Source organism: Momordica charantia (assembly GCF_013281855.1).
Source record: "Momordica charantia cultivar OHB3-1 chromosome 11 unlocalized genomic scaffold, Mcharantia_2.0 BLBB01000011.1, whole genome shotgun sequence".
Taxonomy (NCBI): domain Eukaryota; kingdom Viridiplantae; phylum Streptophyta; class Magnoliopsida; order Cucurbitales; family Cucurbitaceae; genus Momordica; species Momordica charantia.
The window spans coordinates 3,516,897-3,540,695 of record NW_028275159.1 but is presented as its reverse complement, the minus strand read 5'-3'; the positions used below and the strand labels follow the sequence as shown (position 1 = coordinate 3,540,695).

Sequence of the window (23,799 nt, the reverse complement as noted above, 5' to 3'; positions counted from 1 at the left end):
CTTCCCGTATAGTTCCAAAATATTTTAGTATATGTAATTTTTAAAAGTGACAATTTTAATTTTATTTAAAAAAAGTTAGTACCAAATTGATACATAGTGGAAATCTTTAATACAAATTTATGGTAGCATTTCAATAGGTTAATGAGTAAAGTATTATGTAAAAGTTTGATTGAAAAAATTGAGAATGAAATGACTAAAATAATAACTTTTATCCGTATAAGAATTAATATGAATATTTATATGTAAACTAAAATAAATAAGAATTTAAAATATATATAGACTAAAATGTAAAAGGAATTTATAAAGATATGGATGAAGATAGGATTCAAATAATAAAATATGAAAAATACTGAGATTGTGAAATGACAATGACCTAGGCCACTATCCAATATTTCTCAACTAAGAGGTAAATGTAAACATAGGTAACTTTTTAAAAAATAACCAACGGTTAATTTTTGTGAAACTAAATATAGGTCAGGTTAATACACTATCTCCAACGAGTTGGAATCAAAATATGGATTCTTACAGTTACGACCTAATTGAAAGGGGGAAAGGCGAAATTATTGGGATCAGCTTTCTAGCTCATTCCCGCTGTTTGAAAATGTTGATTTTTTGAAAACCTAATTTCAATTTATCTTCCTTCCTTTGTTTTCATTCTCTCACTCCGATAATCTTCAACGCCTGAATTTCAAGCTGGCGGGGAGAGAATTACGATCGCGATCTTCCACCACGTTGCAGCTGTTCGTCCCTCGCCCGTCGCCCTGCTTACAGCAGTCGATCTTGTCTTAGTCGATCGATTTTTTTTTATCTCCACGCTCATGGCGATAATTTACGCGTTGGTGGCGAGGGGATCGGTGATTCTGGCCGAGTTTTCTGCAACTCTGACGAATGGAAGCTCCATTGCTCGCCAAATTCTCGATAAAATTCCGGGGAACGATGATTCTAACGTTTCCTACTCGCAGGATCGGTATATATTTCATGTCAAGCGAACCGATGGCCTTACGGTGCTCTGTATCGCCGATGACACTGCCGGAAGTGAGTGCCACTCTCTCCCTCCATGTCAAATTTTCAGTTTTTTTATCCTGATGCGTTGTGCATCGAGTAGTCTGGTGCTAATTACTGGATGATTTTTGTTTTAGATTGCTGATGCTAATTGTTTATCAGTATCATCGGGTTATTAGTTTCTGTTTCACAGCACAGCATACCATTGATTTCTGAAAGTGGCGGGAGACTGAGAGTAGAGTCTTGTAGTCTGAAGTCGGCCAATAGGCAAATAGGCGTTGCCATGTTTAAGTTTAAGGATTGATTTACTTGTTTTGTTTGTTCAATGTTCGTTGTTTGCGATTGTTCCTTGATTTTGGTGGATGCTCGCTGAACACAGTATCTCTGAAGCCTGGACGGTATTTATACATGCAGTTATATATATTGAACCTGAATGATATTTTCGTGATTTGCAATTCAGTTGGCCTGAAATCAGAATGATTAGTGTGAGGATTTTGCTGCTATCTTCTAAAATTTACTGGCATGACGATTCCCTAGAATGTTTATCAATCTCAACCAGCTTTGTTCCATAGAAAAATGAAGCCAATAACCTAATGCTCTTTCTGCAGCCAGTCATCTTTGAAACCCAACCAATTCGCACAGTTAAATTCAGTCAAGAGTTTTAAGTTGTACTGACAGTGAAAAACCAAAGGTGTTTTGGGATGGAGAGAGATGGAGAGTCGGTTTGGGATCTCACTCATTTCTTTGTGGGGTTCGATTTCGAAGGTGTTTTGTAATTATCAGTTGGACTTTATTCTTTTGGATTGGAAGCCCTTTCTTTAGGCAGGGTTCTTCCTTCTAGGCTTTGTTTTTGTATGCCTTTTGTATATGCTTTCTTTTTCATTTGTCTTAATGAAAAGTTCTTTTTCCTATTAAAAAAAAAATTGTACTGACAATTACTATCTATTTCTTCAGGGAGGATTCCTTTTGCATTCCTTGAAGATATTCATCAAAGATTTGTAAGGACATATGGCCGTGCGGTTCATTCAGCCAATGCTTATGGCATGAACGATGAATTCTCAAGGGTTTTGAGTCAGCAAATGGAATACTATTCCAATGACCCAAATGCAGATAGGATCAACCGACTGAAAGGTGAAATGAGTCAGGTGATTAATTAAGGCTTCATTTGGTAACTATTTTGTTTTTTTTTTTCTTAATGGAAACGATTTCATTGATAGAATTGGCTTTATATTTTTAAAAATTGATATTATAAACATTACTTTCACCAATGTATTCCTTTATTTTGTTATATAGTTGTTGTAAACGTTTTCAAAATCTGGGCCAAATTTTGAAAACCAATAAAGTGTTCAAAAACTTGTTTTTGGCTAAGCATTCAAATATATTTTGTGAAAAATCCACTCATAAAATTGTAAAAAACAAGCATAACTTTTAAAAACATGAAACAAAAAGCGAAATAATAATCAGACGACCTGCAACGTTCGTTACAGTGTTGGTGGCCGTCCACACCTCCGATTATAGGGATCCAACTTTACATCGATTCCGGGTTATCAAGAAAAAAAATCAAATGCCCCTAAATATTTCCAGATTTTGTTTATATACTCTTATGCAGCACAAGATAACTGAAACCAGTAATTTATCTTCTTACACTTTGCTTACTCTAGAATGTAACGTAATGGCACACATCTTCATATTTTTAATGTGGGGCGGATGGGGACTGGGGTGGGTCATATTTGCATATAGCATAATGCAGACTGTGAGAATGTTTGTTTAGTTTGTTCCGCTCCTATTAGTTTCTGGTGGCCGCTTCGGTGTGACACTTCCAGTACCATATTCTAATGTTCCATCATCAATAGACTGCCACTTTGTTAACCATCATTAGTGGCTCATTGGTCTAAAAGAGTTAGGGTTAATTAAGAGTCAATGGGTTCAAACCCCAAGATGACCACCTTAGGGTCCCGACACCAAATGTTGTAGGGTCAGACAGTTGCCCCGTAAGATTAGTCGAGGTGCGCGTAAGCTGGTCTGGACACTCACGGATATTAAAAAAAAAAGGTAATTTGTTATCAGACTCAATATAATATAGCATAATATCATATACGAACCAAAATTCATCTGAGAGAAGAAAGTAGTACACGTAATTCGGTTGAAGAACAAATTCAACCATAGAAGTATACTGAAAAATATTGTCCATGAACAAACAAAATTCAAAAGCAAGCCCCCAGATGTCTAATGCGTAGATAAAGGACTGTTTTGGAATGTATGTCGTATAATCTTTCACCAGTTCTAACACATGTTGATAACCAAAAGCTGTTCTGTTTTATAGGTGCGAAATGTCATGATAGAGAATATTGACAAAGTTTTAGAGAGAGGAGACCGCTTGGAGCTTCTTGTGGATAAAACTGCTAATATGCAAGGAAACACCATGCGATTCAGAAAGCAGGCTCGACGTTTCAGAAACGCGGTCTGGTGGAAAAATGTTAAGCTCTGGTATGTTTTTCCCCTTTTAAAATCTGATTCCTCCATCAGTACTAACAGTATGGTGAGATAAGCTGCTGATAATTTAATTATGGAGAGCATGTCTTTTAAGTATAAGAAAAAATGAAAAAGAAAAATAAGACCTCGTTTGGTAACGTTCCTGTTTCTTTATTTTTAATGAAGAAAAATGTATTGCATGGTTTCAACCTCCAAGAATTTAAGTATGATAAAACAATCTTTTTATTTATGTTTTGGAACAAATTGAAAATGAGAACAAAAAAGGAGAAACTTATTTTGGTTGTTCCCAAAATTTCTATACAATTATGAGAATGTTTTCAAAAATAAGAAATAAGAAACAAAGTTAGTGGTAAAATGAGTGCTTTACCAAACTAAACAAAAAACGGAAACGTTACCAAACTAGTCCGAAGAAGCTCATTTGAAAGGAAAATAGTGCTTGCTTTTCCATTCTTGGTGCCTAAACATTTCTTCTTATGCTTTTCTGTTTGTGAAACTTCTGCAAATGCAAGTTTTGGAGAACATCACAATGGCTTAAGATGACGATCTTGTGCTACCTTCTGATGAAATACATGGCTTGAATCTTGCAGGGTAATGCTGATAATCCTCCTCCTAGTAATTGTTTACATGGTGCTGGCTTTTGTTTGTCATGGGATGACATTACCTACATGCCTATAATGAGAACGATAATTTAGTGCAATTCAACTCGGTTTTGGGTTGCCCCCTTCTGGTTTGCATTGATTTACCACTGGTGTATGTTGCTCGTACACTAATTTATGCGATTCGATAAACTCAGTTTGTCGTGTGCTCTCCTGCATTCTTTGTAATTGGGTGCTGATGGTTGGTTTGTACAAGGCCATGGCTTTGATTGGACATTGTAAGTAAATTCTAAAGACGAATCTCTTATCTTTGGGTACAGCGTGAAGCTCTGTTTTCCACAGCGAAATTGAGATTTGGCAGGCCTCTTATTATATTTGACATCTTAATAGCGTAAAGTATTTCACTAAAAGTACTTTTTCATAAGCAAATACTGTAGAAGGGAAAAATAACAGGATGAGATTATAAATACCTTCGTGATGTAGCTGTTTGATTCCCATTCCCTCAAGTAAAATGAATTATTCATCAAGTTTTTTCACATTCCTTGAACAGCAGAATTGTGTTTCGTCACTGTCCTGTCTCTGGCTTTGCTGTATAAATATGTTTTACTTTGAAGTTGCCCGACTCCAATCGTATGGGCAGGACAAATTCTGAGTCTGGTGTCTAAATAAATATATTTTTTTTTAACGTTTTGATACGAGAGTCTCCCTCCTTGCGTTATGCTCGGGATCGAGATCTACTTCCGATTGAAGAGACTTCACCTACTGCGTATTCTGGGAGGCAAGTGGTTTGAGTTTTTGGCTTGGCTTTTGGCTTTTGGAACTCATCACAAAACATCCCAAATTCTTATACTGAAATTAATTAAAAATAACTCAGGATAACTTACTTTGATTTGTTTTTGTTCTAGTTTGTAATCCGTATATTCTTTTAATTTTTGTTTATTTTAGTTCATTTTCTTTTTAAGCATTTGTTTTGGTCTCTATTCTTCAATAAAGGATCATTTTGATCCTTCATTTTCATTTCATTTATTTCGAATTTTAACATGACATCTTACTCATTAAATTTTTCCAAATGTAATCATAAATTTGTGTTAAAAGATTTTCATTATGTACCAAATTTTTTCTAACATTTTAAAAGTAGAGACCAAAATGGTCACTTCCTAAAAGTACATGAATGAATATTTTGAAAGTTCATTGACTAAAATGAATAAAAGTTGAAAGTATATGGACCAAAATAGACATTTTAAAATTATAGGAACCAAAGCCTAAAATATGTGGACCAAAATAGTATTTAAACCTTATTTATCTATATTACCAATTCAATAATATCGACAATTTATCTTTTAAGATCGATAAAATCGCTAACTATGTAGAGATATAGCCCTCCAAGCAAGTAAAATTTTGGAAGGCAAAATAGACCTGAAATGTTTTAACAATCATAGGGGGAAAATCCCCTCTCATCTGAAAAGTTGTTTAAATACAGTACTACCCTCTTCACAAAACTGTGCCACTATTTATTAACTAAATAATTCTATTCACTATATCCAACTGTAAAATCTCTACTTATATCTAATATTACTATAATGAATGCATGAGGGCCCATCCCCTCTTCAGAGATAGTACTATTATTGAGGGCGTTGAGAAATTAAGTGGGCAGAAAATGTTAAGATTTCTGGTCTCACTTTCCATTGGAATGAATGACCAGATGAGATGCAATATGAGCTCAAAGGTAATATAAAAATGGCTTACCCTTGCAGCCTAGCCTTGGGGCCTACTGTATGATAATAGAGCTTTTTCATAAACATTTACAGAAAATTGTGCTCATAAAGCTCCTCTATCATCCATAGGTAGCAGCCTATAACGAGGAAAAGTCAGAATAATTGACAACAAGAAGTTGGTTCATTTGATATGATGCAGTGTAATACAATGCTAAGGGGTGATTTCCATTAGTTTACCATTCATCGAAAGTGTTCTTGTTTCATACTTACTTGACAACATGGAGGCAAAGTTCTGCTCCCTGTCCCGACGCAGGCTGCACTCCCTGCTTGTTGTTCCCTCCTGGATGATACCTGAGGCTGAAACTATCGGTTCAAACGATGCGAATACCAGTTTCCTGGCCACCAACTATAACCTTTTGCTCATTTTAAGAATTATACAGTAGAAGCATAACAAATGAGAGAACATTCATAATTATTAACGGCTAGGTACCTCCCTTTGACCAGGGTATGGCAAGAGAGCTTTTTAAAGCAAGGCTGAGTCATTATGTGTGGGGGTAGAGAAATGAGAGTTTCCCAGAAGAAGAAAGCTGCTGGTCTATGATTTCTTAGATCAATGACCACTTGTAGGCCATAAGATCAAAGCAAATCAAACAAGTTCTGCATCTCTATCTCTGTGTGTGATGTGTACTGCAATTCTCAAGTGGGGGAGGGTTGTTTTAGGAGAGACTGGAAGAGAGTATGGTCCAACCGTTTACCTGCATTGTGCTGTTATAAGTTTTACAAGGAAAATCAACTAACATATACTGTTCTGGGGATTCACAATCGACAGAGAGAGAGAGATGGCATCTACACAAGCATTATCATTGCAACAAATATTTGTATTTCTTTTTTTTTTTTCACAATTACTTCGTAACAACAAACTATCCATCGTTATTTAAATTATCCTCTACAAGATGTAATTTATTCAACAACTCCTCCAACTCTTGCAATGCAAGCTTATAACGTTCTTGAGATTGTGCACCTTCCTCTACAATTGGAAGTGCACAATTAAGAATATGACTATATTGGTATGTTGAACTATACACATTTGTATTACTTAAGCTCTGGCCTAGAAGATACCTGCGTTTAAAATCTTTACACCAGCGTGGTAGAATGTAGCGAGCTGGGATTTCTTCCACACCGTTATAATTAAGAACATTTAACGCATGCCTGCATAGGTAACCTTTGTAGTTGAACAAACTGCAGATGCACCGAATGTCCACTTCGGTTGTCTCATACAATACCTCAAAATATTTTACCTCTTTCTCATGTCCCTCAACTTCAATCCTTTCTTTGACAATGTAAGTTACTATAGGCCCATTTACATTGACCTGCCTTGTGTTGAAGCAAGAGTACATTCCTTCTACCTCAGATTGGAACTTGCTAAATATTTCCTTTGTGTAGACCTTGGAGAGCTGCAATTCAAAATTACATCTCGTTTTCAACTCAAGGCTTAAATTTCTTGACTCCAGATCCGCTACTGATTCTTTATGGTATTTCCTATGGAGGGCAAGATCATACTTATCAACAAATTCCTTAAAAGATGTGTGTTTATGTACATATCCATCAAAAAATGCTTTAAAGCTCTCATTTGCATGGATAGGAACCATTCCTGCAAAAAAAATGTCTTTTAAGTATACAGGAGCCCATAATTTTCGATCTTCATACAGTGATTGAAGCCATTTATTTTCTCCAAGCCCATTGTGCTTGATCATATTAGTCCATGAAGTTTCAAATTCAGCTATCTTCAATGAACCAAAAATGGTTTTGTTCAATTGGCTTCTTATCATTTCATATCCTTTCAATCCACCCAACTTTTCTGGTACTCTTTGCATGATATACCACATAGAATAACAGTGACAAGCTTTAGGGAAAACTTCAGAGACTGCAGCTAGCAATTTTTTATTTTGGTCAGTAATGATGACCTGTGGAGAGCATCCTAGCATGCATCTAAGCCATGCCTTCAAAATCCAAACAAAACACTCGACTGCTTCAAATCCAACAAAGCCACATCCTAACAACACTGATTGTCCGTGGTGGTTCACACCAACAAATGAAATCAGAGGAATTTCATATCTGTTATTTAAGCATGTTGTGTCTATAATAACTGTATCACAAAAGTAACAATATGCCGCCCGGGATCGGGCATCTGCCCAAAACACATTCCTTAAACGCCCATCATTGTCAAGATCCATCAAGTAAAAAAAATTGGGATTTGTCAATTTCATGCGGCAGAAGTAATTATACAATGCATGTCCATCCCCATCTCTAAGTTCCAAGTGCTTCAAGTGATCAACAGAACTGATGCCCTCTCTTTGGTCAACATTTGAGCATCCATTACAACCATTAAGAGAAGCTGTTCTATACAGCTTGATGGTATGAACTTCAGTTACAGGATGCTGCTGTGCCTGCACTTTCTTTGCAGCAAGAATCATCTTTTTATGTGACTTGTAAAATCGAGTGATTTGTGGACTAACTGGGTGGTTGTGTTCAAGCTCAACTTCAACTATTCTCCACCTTTTGGTGTCAACCAGCCTAATAATTATCATCGCAGGACAACCAGTTCTAGTTTCCGGCCTTGGATTGTTTGCTTGACTCTTTTTCTTGAAGCCTGCACTACTGCAGCTAAGTTTGGCTCTATATCGCTCTTTCCTTTTAGATCTAAACCACGAATTGCTGACTCTGATGCCAAAGCCCAGTTCCTTAGCATAAACATTGTAGAAATCGTATGCCTCGTCAAAGGAATCAAATTCCAAACCCACAGTTGGAAGCGGAGAATTCTTCTTAGACTGTGCTTCCCCAGATTCGTTGTCGTTGCCTACCAAGGAATCATCACCATCACCATCCACCTCATACTCGTCACATTCATCAAAGATAGGCTCGCTATTAAGACAAACTTCCTCCATCTGAAATAAATTTTTACACATACAATTGGGTCATTATGCCTATTAATAAACAGTGAAGAGAGAAACTACTCTGAAGAAAACAAACATAATGAAAGTTCAAGAAGTAAATTTTATGGTTATATATTGTATAACAATTGGATCATTATGCCTATTAATAAACAGTGAAGAGAGAAACTACCCTGAACAAAACAAACATAATGAAAGTCCAATAAGGAACGTTAAATGTAATTCATTACGGTTTTACTACAAAAAAGAAAATAAAGAAAATCCAGCGACCCAACATGTAAATCAGCTCATTAGAGAATTTCAAAATTCCTGCATATAACTGATGGCATTTGCCCCAAAGCAGTCTCTTGAGAGGTTCGATTTAAATATACAAATATATCAGACCTTGTAATGGATGAGATTATACCTTAAAGGTCTAGGAGGCGTCGGTACAATATATATTTGTTATACCCCCCGTCGTGTGAGAGACTCGGGCTTAGAGGAAGAAGTATATCGACAAGATATTAGGTACACTTGAGCATATACTTGTATGATGGGGTAACCTTCAGACACCGAAAAATTCTATCAGTTATTTGAGAGAAATTGCATAAAGATCAAGCATATAGGTAGAAAACTTACATTTCAGCCTGTTCCAGCCTTCATCCATTAAACTCCCGCTTAATACTTGGCCCCCGTGAATATGACAAGACCAGTATCAAACTCCATGGCTAACCTTCAAGGTAATCTAATTTTAATCCATGTAGTTCTAAATGACAGACATTCAGAGAGCCGAATCGATTTGAAGAAAATTTGCCAGTAACTTTGTCTTCATTCAAGCTAAATCACACTCTTTTCAATGCTCCAGAAATCACCTTTCTAGCAACCATGCGAAATTATAATCTTCTAATAAAGCAACTACAAGACTTTAACTTCATGGACGCTCATAAACTTAACAATTTTAACGAATGCTAAATGACATTAACAGCGTCACAGAACTTAACGTGCAAACGTAAATTGCTGAATGACAGTCCATCCGTGCAAACGAGACGAAATGTCGTAATCATTTCTTTCAACAGACGCAAAAGTTCGCCGGCCATTTTTTCAACATCATCCAAAACAAAGCGAAGTCAAAGAGCCCTATGGGGAAAAAAATGTCAGACCCATTTTCCAGCAATTCGATGCCCTAAACTGAAAATTTGCATATATGGTTTGAGAATTACGGTGACCGTACCGAATTGACGGAGAAGAACCGGCGGGATGTGAAATTCGCCGGAAATTTCTAAGCCCAATCGATCTTCCGAGCTTGGTCCGCTGGAGAAGAAGCACGAGTCTCACTGGGGCTTACACAGCTCTGGGATTCTTTCAAACTCAGTGAGCTGACACGTGGTCTACTGTTCACTGCCATTCTATTTATTTTTTGATCCTTTAATTTCTATTTATTTTCAAATAATCCCCATATTCTGATCTATTTTATATTAGGTTTTTTTTTAATTTATTTATTTTTTATTTTTATCAACACATGGTAGTAGGAATTTGGAAAAGTTGATGTGTGCCTACATAATTATTGTTTGCAAGGTTTATTCTCATTTTTTAATCTCATACTTAAATTTTAAACATTTATATTCTAAACATTTTCAATATCTTCGTAGTTATTAGGTTTATCTTTAAAATTTTAAACATTTTGATTTAGTTTCAAATACTTATTTTTGTTAATTAACTAACATTGTGAACTTTAAATATTTATTTGATTATAATAGACTTAACTCAATTGATATACATCTATTGGTTTGTAAGGGATTCAATGCAGACTTTGATGGGATCAAATGGCTGTTCATGTACCTTTATATTTGGAGACTCGAGCAGAGCCGCGTTTACTTATGTTTTCTCATATGAATCTCTTATCTTCAGCTATTGGGAATCCCATTTCTATACCAACTCAAGATATGTTTATTGGGCTCTATGTATTAATGAGCGGGAATCGCTGAGGTATTTGTGCAAATCGGTATAATCCATGTAATCGCAAAAATAATAAAAATGAAAAAATTTACAATAATAACTATAAATATACCTCTAATCCAAAGTTATGAGTTTGAATCTCCCCTCAATAGGTTATATTAACAAAAATTATAAAGTGCAATTATATGTAACAAAAATTGTTATGGTTAATAGAAGTTACTAAAAGAATGTTATAGGTAAATTTTATAGACTATACCATTTATAAATTAAAATATAATAAATTAACCATGTAGATATTAAAATAAGATTTTAACTGAAATATACTAATTTTTTAAATTTGATTGTTGTTGCATGCTTTTGGATAAATGTGTAATAGGACGAAGATGAGGTAGTACCACATTCAAATGAATATATATATATATATATATATATATATATATAAACAAAATAATGGAGGAGTATTATATATATATATAGTATATTCGAACTCATGGCATTCCAGTTAGACATAGTTGATTTTAACTCGTTGAACTGCGTTCAAGTTGGTAGATGAGTATTAGATTTAAATCATAGTTGTAAAGTAGGTAGAGAGATCGATAAGTCGATGTCGTACTAACTAATTGTCACAAGTGATTAATACCATGCTTATAGTAAATTGTATGCACGTTGGTTACACTATACCATGAATGTATGATAATGCAACACAAAACTCATGATGTAACCTAGTCACAAGCTTTTTTATAGTCTAGTTCAACCAAGTTACGATAATAACTCATAGGCTACCCTCACTCCAAGCTCTTTGATATTGCTTAATAACTCAAATGTCAAGGACAATAGAGTGTAACGACGTAATACACATCGAATATTTGTACACGTCGCTCTCGAGTAAATTATAAGAGTAAAAAAAATCAATTTTTGTTGATTACAAATCAGTCGAATAAGAAAAAAAAAACATAAATCGAGGGGAAAGAAAAATCCCAGGGGTAGAAAATTATCGAGTGAGATGCAAAACCTGCAAAACCATAATAAGATCACCATCCTTCCATCAAAAAGCTTTCCAAGTTGCCGACGTGGCGCAACTGGATTTGAGAATTCGGAGTGCACGTGTAGGCCAGAGCTGGGTCCCACAGAAGCACGTGCCAGAACGTACGAAAAAATAAAATAAAACAAAAAGCAAGCATCAACGGTGGAGAAAACCGAGTGTACGATATGTAAAATAGTAACGGGTGCAGAGTATCAGCGCCAGTGCTCTGGTTCCCAAAGAGAAGGGAATAAAGAAATGAAGAAGAACAGGCGTAGGTTAGTTATCATGCGCTTCTCATTGTCCAAAGCTTCACTATTCTTACCCTCTCACCACACATCACAAACTTTCTCTCTCTTTCTTTTTTTATTTTTATTTTTATATATTTTTTTTAATTTTAATTTTTCTCTCTCTTCTTCTTCTTCTGCTTCTTGTTCTTCGTATGGTTTCCTATTTCTTCTATATCTCTACGTGAATTTGATAAGGAACAGCAAAAAGTGAAGAGAAGGAACAAAGTCGTTAAAAGGGGAGAGAGAATGAAGCAGAGTGTATCTGAGGCAGTATCTTCAACATTGACGACGGGTTTATCGGAGCAGTCGCAATCGTCGTCGGCGCCGTTGGAGAAGGCGCAATCAATATCGGCTGCGGCGGCGGCGGAGGATTTGGCCGTGGGGTTGAGGGACGGTGGCGGGGCACAGGAAACTGTGACCGTCGATCGGCGCGGGGATTTCTCAGCCGTGTGCAGATGGGCAGTCCAAAGTTTCCCAAGAATCAAGGCTAGGGCTCTGTGGAGCAAGTACTTTGAGGTTGGGGGTTACGATTGCCGCCTGTTGATATATCCCAAGGGTGATTCTCAAGCTCTTCCTGGGTATATTTCAATCTACCTTCAAATCGTGGACCCGCGCGGCACATCGTCTTCCAAATGGGATTGCTTTGCCAGCTACCGGCTGGCCATCGTCAACGTTCTCGACGATTCCAAGACCGTTCATCGGGATTCATGGCACCGTTTCTCGAGCAAGAAGAAGTCACATGGATGGTGCGATTTTACTCCTTCTTCCACCGTGTTTGATTCTAAGCTCGGCTATCTGTTTAACAATGAGTCCATTTTGATCACTGCTGATATTCTAATCCTCAATGAGTCCGTAAACTTTACTCGGGATAACAATGAGCCTGCATCATCGATGATGATGGCATCCTCGGCTGTTACTTGTCCTACGCCCGAGGTGCTCAGCGGCAAGTTCACCTGGAAAGTTCATAATTTTAGTTTGTTTAAGGAAATGATAAAAACACAGAAAATAATGAGTCCCGTGTTCCCAGCTGGAGAGTGTAATTTGAGGATTAGCGTCTATCAGAGCTCAGTTAATGGCACAGAGTATTTATCAATGTGTCTTGAGAGTAAGGACACCGAAAAGACAGTAATATTACCTGATAGGAGTTGTTGGTGTTTGTTTCGGATGTCCGTGTTGAACCAGAAGCCTGCTTTGAATCACATGCATCGGGACTCATATGGGAGATTTGCAGCTGATAATAAAAGTGGGGACAATACCAGTTTGGGGTGGAATGACTACATGAAGATGTCTGATTTTGTTGGGCAAGATTCTGGTTTTTTAGTTGATGATACTGCTGTGTTTAGTACCTCTTTTCATGTGATCAAGGAGTTTAGTAGTTTTTCGAAGAATGGTGGATTAATTGGAGGTCGGAATGGGAGTGGAATTAGAAAATTAGATGGTCACATGGGCAAATTCACATGGAGGATTGAGAACTTTACAAGGTTAAAGGATCTTTTGAAGAAGCGGAAGATTACAGGTCTTTGCATCAAGAGCCGGAGATTCCAGGTTGGGAACCGGGACTGTCGTCTCATTGTTTATCCTCGAGGTATGCCCAAACCTCTACCAAGAAGCTTCTGCTGCATACATGAAACCAACATTATATTAATAAGAAATATTAAAAAGAGGATGAGATATCCATATCCTACAAGGAAGAAAGAAAGAAAGCCGAGCATCTATGGGATAACATACATGAAACCGACATTATATCAATAAGAAATATTAAAAAGAGGACCAGATATCCTACAAGGAAGAAAAAAGAAAGAAAGAAAGAAAGAAAGAAACCCGAGCATCTATAATTTTATCCCATATATCGTATCTGCTGATAATATCTGATGCTGTGTTTAACACTTAGATTCAACAGAAGTTCGGTTTCTTATTAAAAAAAAAAAATTGCAGTTTGTTTGACATGCTAACCTGCCATAGCTGAAAACTACTAATTAATTTTTATTCTCTGTCATGGTTCTCTCAGCTGAACTTATTCCAAACATATCTTGCTCAGTATATTTTGTTTACTCTGAGGGAAAAAAAAATAGATGGATAGTATCTGGTCTAAAGTAAAAATTTGTTGATAAATATGGCTATCAAGGTGAAAAACTTGAAATGCATGGGTTATAGTTACGCATACACTCAATATCTTCTTGCTGGAAATGGTTTGAGTTTAGCTGATATTTAGTCAGATTTTGCTTGAATCCTTGATGTCCTTGATATCATGTTATTCTATCAATATTGGCGTAGTTTTGTGTTAAGTTGATTAACAAGACACACATATTGTAGTTTACTATTAATCTTTGTTTTAGGACACGTTGATTAAACCATCCTTTCTACTTGGTGGTATCAGGGCAGTCTCAACCACCATGTCACCTTTCAGTCTTTCTTGAAGTTACAGATTCAAGAAATACTTCCAGTGATTGGAGTTGTTTTGTGAGTCACCGTCTGTCGGTCGTGAACCAGAAGATGGAAGAGAAATCTGTTACAAAGGAGTCTCAAAACCGGTACTCCAAAGCTGCAAAAGACTGGGGATGGCGTGAATTTGTCACACTTACTAGCCTCTTTGATCAGGATTCTGGGTTTCTTGTTCAGGATACTGTAATATTCTCAGCAGAGGTTCTTATATTAAAAGAGACATCTGTAATGCAGGATTTTAATGATCAAGACATGGAGCCAACCGGTTCTAGCTCTCTGATGGATAAGGTCGCAAAAAAAAGTTCATTTACATGGAAGGTGGAGAACTTTTTGTCCTTCAAGGAAATAATGGAGACCCGTAAAATTTTTAGTAAATTCTTTCAAGCTGGTGGTTGTGAGCTCCGTATTGGTAAGTCTTTTACACATCTTACTTAGGTGGTAGCCTTGCTGTTTGCATTTTTTTTTTAAATTATCGGGAGTTTTTATTTTAAATTTATATCTAATGGTGCAGGTGTGTATGAGTCCTTTGACACCATTTGCATCTATCTGGAGAGTGACCAATCTGTTGGTAGTGATCCAGATAAAAACTTTTGGGTCAGATACAAAATGGCCGTAGTGAATCAAAAATATCCAGCCAAAACTGTGTGGAAGGAGTCTTCTATTTGTACAAAGACATGGAATAATTCTGTTTTGCAATTCATGAAGGTGTCAGATATGCTAGAAGCAGAAGCAGGTTTTCTTGTACGAGATACAGTTGTTTTTGTATGTGAAATATTGGATTGCTGCCCTTGGTTTGAGTTTTCAGATCTTGAGGTTAGTAGCTTTTGTTCTGTTTTATTTGTTTGTTTTTTTTTTGTATAGGAAACAAACGTTTTTTTTCCTTTATGGAAAACCAAGCTTTGACGCCAAAAGGAGTCCACCAACACAGAACTAACTATTCAAAAGGTTTTAATCCACGAGAAACATATGAAATATTACAAAAAGGAAACCCTATACACGAGGTCTTATCTAGAGTTACAAAAAGGCTCTCCAATAAACTCTAAGATCATTAAGAATAGCTTGTGAAGGGTTATAGCTTTTGCTTCTTTTCAAGTAATTGAACATTGTTTTTTGTGGGCACCATTTTTACTTTTATGCTTGTAATGGTGCAAAACCTTTTCTTATAAGTTTTTGTATGCACCACGACCTACAATATCACGAGAGTTAATATACTTGACTACAATTTTAGACTAAATTCTGATTATCATTTCTCATTGGTTATTTAGAAATCAGTTAATTCTAAAATTTATCTTTTAACATTTTCTTCCCATATCTTTTACAAGATTGAGATGGTTATGTGATTGTTTTCAAGCGGAACCTTCCTTCTCAGGTTTTGGCTTCAGAAGATGATCAGGATGCTTTGACTACTGATCCGGATGAACTAATTGATTCAGAAGATAGTGAAGGAATAAGTGGTGACGAAGAAGACATTTTTAGGAACCTTCTATCTACAGCTGGATTTCATCTAACTTATGGAGATAATCCCTCACAACCGCAGGTCACTTTGCGAGAAAAACTTTTAATGGATGCCGGTGCAATTGCAGGTTTTCTTACTGGGCTTCGTGTTTATCTTGATGATCCTGCTAAAGTTAAGCGCTTGCTTCTTCCTACTAAGCTCTCTGGTAGCAATGACGGGAAGAAGGTCTCAAAGACTGATGAGTCTTCCCCAAGTTTAATGAATTTACTGATGGGAGTTAAAGTTTTACAGCAGGCAATTATTGATTTACTGTTGGATATAATGGTCGAATGTTGCCAACCCTCAGAAGGAAGCTCTGGAGACCCTTCTGAAGCAAATTCAGAGCCTTCTGTTCCTAGCAGTGGAGCTACTACTATACCACTGGAAGGTGAAAATGAAAATGAAAATGGAGCAACAGAGGCTGCAGATCTTCCTCCATATCAGAGAGTGGATTCCGTTGATGAAAGTAGTAGTGCACCTGCTGTTCAAAGCTGTGACATGATTAGAACCGATAAGCAGGGTAAGTCTTCACCTCAAGAGCTAATACATCCACCTGAAACATCTGCTGGGGTTTCAGAGAATGTCTTCCTTCGTGCAAAGGTACATTTTAATGCTACATCGGTGGTGAACAACTTTGTTTTGTTCCTTGATATTTATTGGTAGCCCAAATTGAATTTGCAGACCAAGTGGCCCGAGCAATCTGAGGAGCTTTTAGGGTTGATTGTAAATTCATTGAGAGCTCTAGATGGGGCTGTCCCCCGAGGGTGTCCTGAGCCAAGAAGACGACCTCAGTCCGCACAAAAGATTGCTCTTGTGCTGGATAAAGCTCCCAAGCATCTACAATCTGACCTGGTAGCATTAGTACCCAAATTGGTTGAGCATTTAGAACATCCATTGGCTGCTGGTGTGCTTCTGGAACGGCTTCAACAGCCCGGTGCTGAGCCAGCACTGCGGATACCTGTAAGTGTAGTGTTCTTCATCCCTCCTTTGTACCCTTACTCACTGTGTTACCTTTGACCCTCCTGAAATTGCTTTAAGGAAACTATTATGATAATGCCCGTACATTTGTGGTTTATGTTGTGTTGGCTTTTTAAATTTCTTTATAAATTTTGATTTTAGAACGCTTCTTTCTCTTAATTGGGCCATTGTTTTTTCCCTTAGGTTTTTGGTGCTCTTAGTCAATTGGAGTGTGGCACCGAAGTTTGGGAACAGGTTCTATTTAAATCTATTGAGTTTTTAGCAGATTCAAATGATGAGCCTCTTGCTGCTACTGTAGATTTTGTCTTTAAAGCTGGAGCTCAGTGCCAACACCTCTCGGAAGCAGTATGTATATAGCATGAATGAGCATTACTTATACTTTTTGCAACCTTTTTAATCTATTTTTTTGTTTACTTTTCTGAGTATTACAACCTTATTCTGCTTTCCCTAGGTGAGATCCGTGCGTGTTAGGCTGAAGAATTTGGGCATGGAGGTTTCCCCATGTGTTCTTGATTTATTAAGTAAAACTGTAAATAGCTGGGGTGATGTTGCTGACATTATACTCAGAGATATTGATTGTGATGACAATGCTGATGATTTCCACTCAAAAATATCACGTGAGCTTTTCTTATTTGGTGAACCTGGCCCTGCTTCAGAAAGTTTGCGTCCGTTGGATGAGCAGGATTTACATGCTGCTCGTCACTTTTCTGATATTTATATTTTGATTGAGATGTTATCTATACCTTGTCTTGCTGTTGAAGCATCACAAACATTTGAGAGAGCTGTTGCTCGTGGTGCCATCACGGCTAAATCTGTTGCTGTGGTCTTGGAAAAACGTCTTGCTCAAAAAGCTAATAGCAATGCTAGATTTGTAGCCGAAAGTTTCCAGCATGGAGATTCTGTAATAGATGGGGAAACTAGTGAGCAGCTGAGAGTCCAGCGGGATGATTTTACTTCTATTGTTGGCCTTGCCGAAACATTAGCACTCTCTAGAGACCCTTGTGTTAGAGGATTTGTGAAAATGCTGTATCCATTATTGTTTAAGTGGTTTGCGGGCGAGTCATATCGGGCCAGAATGCTAAAAAGACTGGTTGACCGTGTCACCAGCAGTACAGATAATAACCGAGAAGTAGATATGGATTTGGAAATTCTGGTTATGCTAATTGGTGATGAACAAGAGATAATTAGACCTGTGTTAAATATGATGCGAGATGTTGCTGAGCTAGCAAATGTTGATCGTGCTGCTCTTTGGCATCAATTATGTGCTACTGAAGATGAAATTATCCGAATTCGTGAAGAAAGCAAAGTAGAAATTTCAAATATGATGAAAGAGAAAACTGCTCTATCACAAAAACTGAGTGAATCTGAGGCCATGAACAATCGCCTGAAGGTATTTCATTCTGGCTTACCTATGTACACTTCTCACGAGTTAGATTCAGTTGCCTATGGAATGGATATATAGATGGTGAGATTCAATAAAAATGTCAGAGTCATTAAATACCTAAGAAAACATGTTTGAAGTTCAAGACTAAAATATTTATATTTTATTTTAAAATTCATATAATTCTGACAATATCTTTTAGACCCTTTTACATAATATGTTATAGGTTAAATTATAACTTTGGTTTTTAAAATTAGGGTGGTGTCTATTTAGACCATAGACTTTAACAAGTTTGTAATGGGTGGTCTTTGAACTTAAGATTGTATCTATTTGATATTTGTACTTTAAGAAGCTTTTCACAAGTTTTTAAGGTTCAATTTCGTGTCTTATATATCTATGTTGCATTTAGTGCTCTTAAGGATTACATGGTAGTTTGCATTTGGGTAGAATTGGGCATTTGGTGGTGTGGTGTTAAACTTACGGAATTAACAACGAGAATCTATTTGACACAAATCTTATTTGAATTTTTTTTTTAAAGTGTAGAGACTAAATAGATAGCATTAAGACCTATTAAAATTTTATAGAAGAACATGAACTAAATAGATTCAACTCCAAGATCAAACCTATAATTTAGCCTATAAACTAATGGTTAAAGAAAGACTATCAGAATATCTTCATATCAAGTTTTTTATTTTGATGGTTAAAGAAAAACTATCATAATTCTCAGCTGTCTGTTTCTTATTAAAAAAGATTTTTATTTTGATGTTTCAACTCCTTATTATCTATTTATCCGCTTATCGTTTCTATAATTGTCAATCTTCGAAAAAATGACAGACTGATATGAAGGCTGAGATGGAGCGATTTTCTCGTGAGAAAAAGGAACTTTCTGAACAAATACATGACATTGAGAGTCAGCTTGAGTGGATACGCTCGGAGCGAGATGATGAGATTACAAAGCTAACAGCTGAGAAGAAAGTTCTCCATGACCGCCTCCATGATGCTGAGACTCAAATTGCGCAATTGAAATCCCGAAAACGTGATGAGTTGAAGGTATAGCAATACATTTAACTAATGGTTATCCTTTCTTCAAGTGCAGCAATTTTTTTTACGGATCGTACCTATTTGTAATAACCTTTTGTTAATGCACGCATACTCTGGGGAGAATGGATAATGATTGAAGAGTAACTAAAACAACTTAATTTTGTAGCTTCTATCCTAATAAAAAGCTGGGTGTGGTGGCGATTTTTCCTTATCAGTTGGCGTCAAAACATAGCAGAAGGGCATACGATTTATTACCCCATTCATTATCTGTTGCTAATTGCGATTTTACTATTCTTGAAGAAATCACAGAATTATTTGTTATATGGCCTCTATCCTTCTAAAAACCTGGGGTGGTGGTGATTTTCCTTAGCACTTGGCATTGAAACGCAGCAGAAGGGCATAAAATTTATTACCCCATTCATTATCTGTTGCTCATTGTGATTTTACTATTCTTGAAGAAATCACAGAATTATTTGCTATATGTTCACATGCTAGTGGAAGTCTTCCTGTTTTCTTTCAATACTTGGTTCTTGTCTCGTATAATTATTTTAAGCTTATTAATAGCATCAATCTTTAATGTGGCAGAAAGTGGTTAAGGAAAAAAATGCACTTGCTGAGAGGTTGAAGAGTGCCGAAGCGGCACGAAAAAGATTTGATGAACAACTGAAACGGTATGCAAATGAGAATATGACTAGGGAGGAAATCCGTCAGTCACTGGAAGATGAAGTTCGTAGGCTGACACAAACAGTTGGACAGACCGAAGGAGAAAAGAGGGAGAAGGAAGAGCAGATTGCTCGATGTGAAGCATATATTGACGGGATGGAAGCAAAATTGCAGGCCTGCCAGGTTCTTTTCCTTCTTCTGAAACATGATAGGCATCTCTCTGTCTGTTAGATTTCTGTTCGCTCATTTAAATTGCTGTGGCCTGGAAAATTTAACGGGTAAAAATTTCAGTGTGATCTCGAAATGTTATTATAGCGGTAGAGTTGATGAATTGTTTAGTTTATAGATCTTGTTGGATCTGCATAATAATTAGCAAAAATCTCTTCAACACTGAAGACTCATGGAACAATAACTTAGTACAGGGCTAGTCATAGAATGAGTTGGAAATTGTTAATGACAGCAGTAAAAATAAGGAGAGAGGTAAGTGAGGTGAGGTAGACAAACATTGAGGATTAGATTGTGTGGGAGAGGTAGAACTCTTGAAAATCTATCAACCTTTGTATTTTTTCTTGCAACAGTTATTCGGTACGTGCCACATTCTTACTTTTACACTCCAAATCCCGCTTCTTAAATCTTATCAATGACAGCAGAGCATATTCTTTGGGGGTAGATCCAAAATCTATAAGGAAAAAAACACTGTTAGGTGATTTTCCGTAGTCTGCTGATGGAAAGGAAGGGTGTTTTGGCATCCATGAATTCAATGAAAGCAGAGGTGTCAAAATCAGTTCACGGAAGCTTTGGAAAGGGGTTTTTAACAGCCAAAAGAAACTGAAGTTCGTCTACCTGAGACACTGGAAGTGGAGCAAGAGTTGGAGGTGGAGCACGGTGAAGTCTCACCGGGTTGTGATGTGGGTGGCGGAATGATCTCAGTAGTCAGTTGGAATGGGTTAGTATTGAAATAATATCTGGTCAGGTATCGAAGGCTACAAGCTTAATTGTAATGAGTTGAAATGGTCCAAATCCCCATCATCATGGTTCCATGTTGCTTGCAAGTTAGGTAAAACGGTAGAGGGATGGCGTGCTGATGATTGGGGAGCTGAAAAGCACTTGGGAATGAGGTGTAATTTAGATTGAGAGGCCAGGAGTAATCTGCATAGGTCCATGGCAGATGAGCAGGATAAAATAAATCATGATGAACATGGACCTCAAGGAGTAGGAAGAGTGTGAGCTGGATCTGGTCAGAGTTGAGTCACAAGGACAGGCTCTAAGAAGATTATGTTTTGTTAGAAGTGGCAACGATGATATGGCTGAAAATGTTTAAGAGAGGCAAGACGTGATCTGTGAGATTGAATTGGGATTCAAAGGGAAAAGTTGCTGGCAGTAAAGGAAGGAGAGGCCAGGAGTAATGGCTTGATGTTTTCTGATGATGTTGGGAAGCACTGGTGGTAAAAAAGGAGGGAGATTGTTTCCATCTTGCTTTTGAGTGCCTGAAGTCCTTTAGAATCACTAGTCCAAGCCCCTGGATGGACTGAAAGAAGAAGCGGGTTGGTCCCGCAATTAGAGAAAAAAGGGGAGATGAGGTGGAGAATGGGAATGTGCCGAACCAGGAAAGAAATAAAAGCTAGAATATTAATTTTACCATTTTGAGCAGGGAATGATGTAGCCTTCGGTGTTTGGTTGAAAAAATTGTCTTAGCAAAAATGTCAAGCTGCCTACTCCAAATATAATTCATCGCCTTCAAGACAAGGTGATAGTTGCTCATCAGGCCTTGGACCCATTGCACGATTTCTTTGTTTACACCTCCTAAAAGAAGTCAATAAGTGGGTTAGTTAGTATAGGGGTAATTACAACAGAGGGGGAGTTTGTTAAGAGGGGATTTTTCTTTCATTTTTTTTCTTTTTTTGAAATGAAGACGAACTTTTCATTTAGATGGGTGAAGAGTTACAGAAGTTTCAAAAGTAGTAAACCCACACTGGAAACAGACTAACAAGCACGATTAACAATGGCGTCCCTTCTACAATAGAGCCCCAGGGTAAAAGAACATTTTCGTAAAGAGAAGCCTGGCAACCTATGCCCTCATTCCATTCTTCTTTACATGTAGTTTTGCTTCATCCGGTTCGTTCTATTACATCTAGTGCGTGTCGTACTCCTTTTATGGGTATAAGCTATTAAAAAGAATTTGGCCTCCCAGTTTGAAGCAACTACTGTATTGTTATCTAAAGAAATCCAGCGTGAGCGGTTAAGTTTTGCACTTTCAAACACAACTGCTCCCCCACAATTTCTTAGCTCCTCCTTACATGAGAGTTCCACACAACAAAAAATTTCACGTCCTCCCTTACTGAAAGGTGAAAATCCCACGACAGACCAAACGTCTTCGAGGCTGACTTCTCAAGGAATTGTTAAATAAATTTGTAAAATAAGGGAAGAGAGCAATGAGATGAGGTAGACAAATATCAGGCGATTTAGATTGTGGATTGATGGTGCTTTTTAAAGGCTGTTGAAATTTATATTCTTCCTTGCAGCAGTTGTACCATGCAGTACTCCAAATTTTAGTTACTGTTATAGATCCTGTCTGATATGCAGAACAATTGGGAAAAATATAGTCAACGTTGGAGATAATTATAAAAGAAGCATTTATTATTATTATAATTTTGTTATTACGCATGGTTCTTTAGTTTCATATAGAAAAGAAAATTCTGATCAGCATTCCGGAGAATTTTATAAAATCTCATCGATCAGCACCATGTGTCACTCTTTTTTATAGTCCTGAAGCTCTATAGCTATGTTAGATTAATGTTAGCTTTCCTTCTCTTGCAGCAATATATTCATTCACTTGAAGCATCACTACAAGAGGAAATGTCAAGACACGCCCCTCTATACGGTGCTGGTTTGGAAGCTCTGTCGATGAAGGAGCTCGAGACGTTATCCCGAATTCATGAAGAAGGTTTAAGGCAAATCCATACTCTTCAGCAGCGCAAAGGAAGTCCGGCTGGCAGTCCTCTTGTGAGCTCCCATGCCCTCTCTCACAGTCATGGATTGTACACTGCAGCACCGCCACCGATGGCTGTTGGATTACCCCCTTCGCTCATCCAGAATGGCTCGGGGATTCACGGCAATGGGCATGTGAATGGTGGTGCAGTTGGACCATGGTTCAACCATGCTTGAAAGCGGCTGGGTCACAGCAACGTGGTAATATAGCCATTCTTTTTCTCCCTAATAGAGCTAAGATGATAACATCACGAGAGAAGGATGTTACTTTTTTGCGTTGGCATTTTGACTGGTTGGGCGGGTGGTTCGGGGGAGCGGAATGGGAGATTGAATGAAATAGCAAATGGTTTCCGAAATTAGGGTTCTCATAATGAGTTTGTGAGGATTCTAGTTGACTCCGTTCTTGGCATCAAGCAGTTACAAATGCCATTCATATGCATTTCTCTTTTCAAGTCATAAAGTTCATTATAGGTAAATAGGCCATTCGGTTTTTCTTCATTACAAGTTTTTTGCCATCTTCTTCTCTTATTGCAATCTCGTTCATGGCTTTACCACGGTGCCTTACATCGACTAAATACACGTTCTAATCGGCCTAACTAAGAGAAGTCTTTCTTGGTCGGTAACCTAGTACATAGTACATTGTGCATTTGACACTCTGATGTGCTAGATTGTTTGTCACATTGCTGCACGAATAACTCTCAAGTAGAAGTATTCGAGTAGCGAGATTGGTCCGAGCGGAACGAACACAGAAAAAGCAAAAGCATGTTTCCCTTCCAAATTCCAAGTAGGCTTCCTCATGTCTTGATTA

General features: G+C 37.3%; 3 protein-coding genes across 8 annotated transcripts; 2 read left to right on the top strand and 1 right to left on the bottom strand.

Moving 5' to 3' along the window:
* Positions 1 to 501: 501 nt before the first annotated feature.
* Positions 502 to 4,465, top strand: LOC111012494 (vesicle-associated membrane protein 711). Its single transcript, XM_022286667.2, has 4 exons — positions 502 to 1,035; positions 1,957 to 2,147; positions 3,326 to 3,489; positions 4,083 to 4,465. Exons 1-4 carry the CDS (start codon positions 819 to 821, stop codon positions 4,168 to 4,170), a joined length of 660 nt encoding a protein of 219 aa, XP_022142359.1. The 5' UTR covers positions 502 to 818; the 3' UTR covers positions 4,171 to 4,465.
* A 1,273-nt stretch (positions 4,466 to 5,738) lies between these two features.
* Positions 5,739 to 10,127, bottom strand: LOC111011994 (protein FAR1-RELATED SEQUENCE 6). Of its 6 annotated transcripts, XR_002601482.2 has the most exons (7): positions 9,968 to 10,127; positions 9,376 to 9,873; positions 9,164 to 9,299; positions 6,926 to 8,751; positions 6,297 to 6,571; positions 6,077 to 6,163; positions 5,739 to 5,943 (listed from the first exon to the last, which is right to left on the bottom strand). XR_002601482.2 is itself a non-coding variant. In XM_088119778.1 (6 exons), the coding sequence occupies exons 4-6, from the start codon at positions 8,749 to 8,751 to the stop codon at positions 5,910 to 5,912; spliced, it is 1,947 nt and encodes a 648-aa protein (XP_087975904.1). In that variant the 5' UTR covers positions 9,164 to 9,299; positions 9,376 to 9,873; positions 9,968 to 10,127; the 3' UTR covers positions 5,739 to 5,909. The 6 variants fall into 6 exon arrangements, 5 of the variants coding, with proteins under 5 accessions (XP_087975904.1, XP_022141708.1, XP_022141716.1 ...); XM_088119778.1 differs by lacking the exon at positions 6,297 to 6,571; XM_022286016.2 differs by lacking the exon at positions 6,297 to 6,571 and having other exon boundaries at positions 6,077 to 6,157.
* A 1,939-nt stretch (positions 10,128 to 12,066) lies between these two features.
* LOC111017432 (TRAF-like family protein) lies at positions 12,067 to 23,489 on the top strand. The gene is made up of 10 exons (XM_022293209.2): positions 12,067 to 13,588; positions 14,381 to 14,854; positions 14,957 to 15,258; positions 15,815 to 16,540; positions 16,622 to 16,900; positions 17,102 to 17,263; positions 17,370 to 18,308; positions 19,134 to 19,349; positions 19,926 to 20,186; positions 22,821 to 23,489. The coding sequence occupies exons 1-10, from the start codon at positions 12,250 to 12,252 to the stop codon at positions 23,166 to 23,168; spliced, it is 5,046 nt and encodes a 1,681-aa protein (XP_022148901.1). The 5' UTR covers positions 12,067 to 12,249; the 3' UTR covers positions 23,169 to 23,489.
* The last annotated feature ends 310 nt before the right edge of the window (positions 23,490 to 23,799 follow it).